General features: G+C 33.7%; 1 protein-coding gene across 1 annotated transcript; it reads left to right on the forward strand.

The window, feature by feature from the left end:
- Positions 908-5,937, forward strand: LOC109351033 (aspartate carbamoyltransferase 3, chloroplastic-like). The gene is made up of 6 exons (XM_019592348.1): positions 908-1,032; positions 2,647-3,210; positions 3,280-3,419; positions 4,749-4,922; positions 5,309-5,545; positions 5,654-5,937. Exons 2-6 carry the CDS (start codon positions 2,664-2,666, stop codon positions 5,759-5,761), a joined length of 1,206 nt encoding a protein of 401 aa, XP_019447893.1. The 5' UTR covers positions 908-1,032; positions 2,647-2,663; the 3' UTR covers positions 5,762-5,937.

A 6,647-nucleotide genomic window follows, 5' to 3' on the forward strand; every position in this document is an offset into this window, starting at 1 on the left:
GACCAACCACAAGCCGCCCAACGGGTAAACCAATTGGCTAAAATGCCCACCAAAGATGTCCACCAACTTATAAGGTTGCCCATCGGGCCATCGACCATCTCAACATGCATGACACCAACATACAAAATTGATAACAGCTTACAAGGTTCAGTATCGAATAATAAAGTAACTTATTCCCCAGTACGACATATGGAAGTCATGATAAAAAAGTTAAAATTGAATAGATTTTTATTTGAATATTAAATTCATTATTCCTAATAGTACTAAACTAATATTTTACATATATGATTATATATTTTGACTCCTTAAACTTAACCTTAAGGGTTGGGTTGAAATTCAAAATATTTAATTCATATGTTAATAATATTATCATTTATATTTCCGAAGTAATATTTTTTTTGTTAGTAATGTTAAAAACAATACCATATTGAAATAGATTGTCATCACACTAATAATTTAACTCTATGTATCGTAAATTTCAAATATTCATTCATTAGGTATCAAATATCAATAACATTACTATTTGGATTTCATAAATAATATTATTATCAATTAAAATTTGAAAATGTATCATGTGATAAAAGTGTTCAAATTTTCAAAATTAAAAAAGTACATAAATAATTGAAAAAAATAGCAGGCATTAAAGTCGAAAAGTTGTACATCTAAGCCATCATTATATAAATTTCATTTTTTATAATTAGTATTTATAATCACTATATAAATGACTACAATGAACAATCATAGTAATTAAATAAGAGTTGATAACTTTCTCAACCGTTGGATTAATTAAGCTGATTTTAACATGTGACTTTTATTAAAGAAAATCACTTTCGTATCTGATTTTCCTTTTTCTTTAACGTGGCATAATCTGGATCGTCGAGTTGATCTAACGGCCTATAAAGCAACCTAGGCACCACCGTAAAGATTGTAACTTTGGCTTCATCTCTCTCTTCACATTTTCACCAATCACCACCACCACCACCCTCTAGTGATTCATAGCTATCTAACTACACTGCCACCACTCAACCACAGGTATATATATTTATGTTAATGGGTCTATGTTTTTTTTTGCTTATTTTGTCCGCAAGGGTTTAAAGTTTGAATTTTTGAATGTGGGTGTTTTTGTGTGTTTCAATCATCTACTTATCTTGGTTTGTGTTTTTTGATAAAGGGTCTTCATATATATGTTTTTTCTCCATTTTTATGTCTGAATTTTGGTTTTGATATATATATGTATGTATATATGTATGTATGTATGCATGTATATCATGTACATGTTATGCAAAGATGCATTGGATTCTCCTTATTGTTTCACATTTTAATCTTAGTGAGGTGGAATTGTTATTTAGTTAAGATTTTTGATTTTGACAATGATTGATGGTTTTCAAAATTAATTTATTTGATTTTTTCATATGAGAATTTTTGTAATCAAAGCACGTGGGGGGCTTCAAAATAATCATGTGAATTGAAATCTTCAAATTTTGTCCTGGCTAAGTTTTTTTTTGTTGTTTTTTGACACAGTGATTATGGTTTTATTAAGGCTCCATTGATTAGGCTTAAAAAGCTGATTCTACAGTAGTATTAGAAAAAAAGTGATTTTTGAGAAACTTCATATTAGCTTCTTAAAAAAGTTGCATTTCAGGTTTTTTCTTCCAGCTTATTGTAATAACCCAACATAGCAGTTTTGGTTGCAGTTTCAAAGACTCCGAAAACCTTGTGGCCGTAATTGCATTCGCTATGCGGTTTCGCTGAATCCTAAAGCCATAGCATTGCAGCGTCTCTAGTGGTCGCAGACCCACATTTAAAACCATTGAGCAAATGTTAGAAGTGATTTTTTTAGTTAAAATAATAATTTTGTCTGTGTGAGAAAAGCTTAAACAAACAGTTCCTAGTACAATCTAGCATGAGGGTTGCTTAATCCAACCTACCGTCTATGATTGTGTGTTACGGCTGGTTCTTTCTTAAATGTAATTGGAGTAAGTTCCTCTGTAGTTCATATTTTGGTCTATAATGTCCGTCACCTTTGCATGAATTTTTTTGAGTGAAGGCTTTAATCGTTAAAGCATTTGAGCATCTTTTCTGTTTTAATATTGAAGGTAAATGATAGAAAGTTTCTATGATCATGTATGTTTTGGTGCTTATGATCGGAAAGAAATGTCAGTAGTTTCAAAGATGGAATTCTCTGTTGTGCTACCAATATTTTACTTGTTGGTTTGTTATAAATGCTCAGCTAGTGATTTTTTTTGGAGGGTTTTTTCCATATAATGTGTCAACTGGAATATCTTGTTAATATATCTTTCTTTTGGCTTTTGATTTTCCAATATCTTACATAAATCCTTTACCTTGTATTCTTTTGATGTGACTCCATTTAGAAAACTCTTTTTCTCTTTCCACTTTTCCGTTTTGATTAACTGCACTGGACTACCGAGATTTTAAAAGCAAAGGTTAGAGTTGTTCTTTCTTTGGTTACGTTGCGCTGGTTGTTTACTTTGCACACGTTTGTTATCTTTCCTCCTCTGCTACACTGTCATATGACAAATTGTACAAAGCAAAAAGAAATTAATTGATATTTTGTGCTTATTTATGGATAATTGATTTGGCAAACAATATTTATTTAGTCAATTAACAATGGTCTTGATTATTTAGGGCTGGTTTTATCTGCAATGGCAGCTTCATCGTCTCTTTTCTCCAGCTCAATGCATATGAAGGTGTTTGCTTCGAAGGTATCAACGTTCTCTGAAGATTTTTCAGGCTGTCATAGAAAAATCTCTTGTTCGGAACCTCGTTATTCAACATCAAAATGCTGTCCTAATTCAAGATTTCTAAGTCTAAAGATGTCATCAAAGGGGGAGCAAATGAAAAAAACATGTCAAAGAAATGGAATACCTTGCCGTGCTTTGAAAATCGAGCAAAAAACTTCCTTTTCACCGGGTCTGAAATTTCATCTTGATGATGTTATTGAAGCTCAACAGTTTGATAGGGATACTCTTAATGCCATTTTTGAAGTTGCACGAGATATGGAGAATATTGAAAAGAATTCTCCTGGGAGCCAACTTTTAAAGGGTTATCTTATGGCTACCCTATTTTATGAACCCTCTACTAGAACTAGACTTTCGTTCGAGTCTGCCATGAAACGATTAGGTGGAGAGGTTTTAACGACTGAAAATGCACGAGAATTTTCTTCAGCAGCTAAAGGAGAGACACTTGAAGGTGAATTATCTTGATTTCTACTTTCAAGTTTCCTTTGGATTTTTTTCTCTCATGGATATTTTCCTTCAGATACAATAAGAACGGTTGAGGGTTACTCTGATATAATTGTGATGCGGCACTTTGAAAGTGGTGCTGCCAGAAGAGCCGCAACTACAGCTGGCATTCCAGTAATCAATGCAGGGGATGGTCCTGGACAACATCCCACACAGGTATGCAAAATATTTCTACGGCTGAATCTGTTGAAATCGAAGTATTGTTTCCATAAAGAATGTCAAAAAGATTAGTAGGATAGATTGTTCTTCTGGATGAAGCTGATTTAGGCTAATTGCTAGATTGTTTATGTATACTTTCACTTATATTAGTGATGCACTTTTTCTTATCCGTTTGGAATAAAGGTTGCTGAATTGGAGTTGGAGGTGTATGATTGGCTCTTTCATGATGATCTAACCTCAAAATAGAGTCTTAGTCTAAGGTTCTAGTTCTCGGGACGGTCACCTTTTAGTTTTTGAATTTGTAATGGAAAAGAACATAGGAAGAAGGAAACTACTTTTATAGACAACCCTATTTTATGATTAAAATAACGGCCTCTTCATTTTCTACACTTTGAGTCTGGAAAATACTAATGTTCCCAAGTATGAAATGTTAGTTCAGTTTAATAAGTGAGACGCGGAAAACATGAAGCATCTCAAAAACCTAAAACAAAATTATTTTCTTTCCTGAGTACCTATCAACAAAAGGAGGGTGAGTCTCTACGCAACGGTAAGGTTGCTGCTTAGTGACCAAGATGTCACATTTTCAAATCCTGGAAATATCATCTCCGCTTGCTGGGGCAAGGCTGCATACATCTACCTAACCCAGACTTAACTATGTGGTTGCCTCGTGCACTGGGCCGTGCTTTTTAGTACCTATAAACAAAAGACAAAAGCAAACGGGACTATTTGTGTCTTCATTTATCCTCTAATTTGATATGAGAGAACGTAGCCCCTTCCACTCACATGGATTCCAGTTCACCTGTTAGCACTTTCACTGCCCCAATTGAAGACACCCTTGTACAAGTGAACCACACTCAGTAACCTGCAGCGAAAGGAACGAGAGAAAAAACTCAAGACAAGGCCAAAGTTACCTTCTTCGATCTTGAAAGATAAAACACTGACATTTTTCTGCCATGCTTGACGTTTCTCTTCCATCTTTAATATATTATTCAATGAAAACGTGACAGTAATGCCGGCTGCCTCTCTCCAGTCACATGTAAACAGCTGTCTGTAATTGTATTTGAACTTCGGGAAATGTGTGTCAATCATTCTTAGATTTAGGGATAAAGGAAAGATTCCCATTAACATGATTTGAGGTGCTATTGTCACACTAGTCAGTTGGGATGTAGTATCGATTTTGAGAGAAAAATGGTCATATTACAATATCTCAAGGGAGGTGAGTTTAATTTACCCGACTTTTATTTTAATACATAGGACTGAATTGTTAGTTTGAAGGTCTTGTATAAGTTGAGTTCAATGCTCACTTCTTTTTCAAACTCTACACAGGCACTTCTAGATGTCTATACCATTGAAAGAGAGATCGGAAAGCTTGATGGCATAAAGATTGGGCTTGTAGGAGACCTTGCTAATGGGAGGACAGTTCGGTCACTGGCATACCTGCTCGCTAAGTACAAGAATGTGAAAATTTATTTTGTTGCTCCTGAAGTGGTAAAAATGAAGGTAATTTCTGAAAATACTGATGTTTACTCATCATGACAAGATAATAAGTTCGAAAGAAAGTTGATGGCATTTTTTGTATGAGGAAAGAGAATTCGGTTGGTAGAAAATGAAAAGAGATAGAATGGCAATGTATTTGTGTATCATATACATGTAGATACATTTCCATACTCCATCTCTGCATTTTCCACCTTGATATTTCCATTCCCTTGAAACATGAATGGTGGATAATGCAGTAACAGACTGACAGTGTATATAATATCATATACTATCGGTATAGGTGTATACCTTTTTTCTCTAAGTATAAATGTATTGCCATTTTAACCTTCTAATCTGTATTGCTATAAATCACACACTTGGTCTCAGGCTACTTATATTTACATTTATAGGATGATATAAAAGACTACTTGACATCAAAGGAAGTGAAGTGGGAAGAAAGTGCTGATTTGATGGAAGTAGCCTCGGAGTGTGATGTGGTTTATCAGACGCGTATTCAGAAAGAAAGGTTCGGCGAAAGATTTAACCTTTACGAAGAGGCTAAAGGCAAGTATATTGTGAACCAAGATGTTCTGAAGGTGATGCAGAGTCATGCTGTGGTTATGCACCCTCTTCCAAGACTTGATGAAGTAAGCATGATACATCAAATGTTTTAGAGTATACCCTATAGGACTAGGACTATAAGCATTATTGTTTTTGCATAATTGGTTCATAAATTTGATCTTGATTTGATGCAGATCACTGTGGATGTTGATGCTGATCCAAGAGCTGCTTACTTTAGACAAGCCAAAAATGGTCTCTATATTAGGATGGCTCTATTGAAACTCTTGCTTGTTGGGTGGTAAACATGAGTTCATGTTCAAGATGTTGAAAACCATAAACTCTTAGTTTTTGTTTTGTACTTTCCTTTATGTTTTTTCTTTTCTCACTTTTTTGTTTTCATTATGCTTTCTAATCTTATAATAAGTGTTGCAATGTGAAAGAGGAGTGAGACATTTACATTGAATGTTTTTTTATGGTTCACTCCTAATTTTACACTGTAAGATTTGTGTTTACTTTCTAGTTACTTTACCTCTGCATTTGCAAAAGCTAAATTGTTTTTTAACTATCATGCCTTATAATTTACATACAAAACATCTTAAGAAAGTGAATAGTTTTTTATTATCTATGTTTGGTACTTGAGAGATTGAAAAACTATAGTTCCACAATAATTGGTGGCCTGCATGATGATTGCATGAAAGTGAGGCTTGAATTATGTTATTATTGTTATTTTAAATATTCAACATTAACAACAACCAAGTCGGCTACATGAGTCGAATGGTGCCATAATGGCTTATCATAAATCATGGTCATTGAAAAACATTGATCTCGAAGTTTTCCTTTATCATTTTCTCTATGATTTTTCTTGGTCTTTCTCTGGAAATTGAAGTATTTTTCATTTGATATACTCTCCTTATGGAGCTTCTACCAGTTTCCTTCATACTTGTTTGAACCACCTCAAGGTGAATCTTTCATTTTTTTTTAACAATAAAAGTTACTTCAACTTTCTCACTAATGCATTCATTTCTAGTCTATTTGTCTAGTGTATTTACTCATTTAATGCAATATTCTCATCTTTGCTATGTGAAGTTTATATTCTCTTTGTTAACATTTTATCGTCCAACATTTAGACTCATAATATTGCAAGTCATATAGTCGTGCGGTAAAAAAATTTCTTAAGCTTGAATGATA

Source organism: Lupinus angustifolius, chromosome LG01, assembly GCF_001865875.1.
Source record: "Lupinus angustifolius cultivar Tanjil chromosome LG01, LupAngTanjil_v1.0, whole genome shotgun sequence".
Classification (NCBI taxonomy): Eukaryota; Viridiplantae; Streptophyta; class Magnoliopsida; order Fabales; family Fabaceae; genus Lupinus; species Lupinus angustifolius.

Coding starts and splice junctions, on each gene's coding strand:
- LOC109351033 (XM_019592348.1), top strand. CDS start 2,664: ATGGCAGCTTCATCGTCTCTTTTCTCCAGCTCAATGCATATGAAGGTG. Junction 3,420..4,748: donor CTGGACAACATCCCACACAG/GTATGCAAAATA, acceptor AACTCTACACAG/GCACTTCTAGATGTCTATAC. Junction 5,546..5,653: donor CTCTTCCAAGACTTGATGAA/GTAAGCATGATA, acceptor GATTTGATGCAG/ATCACTGTGGATGTTGATGC.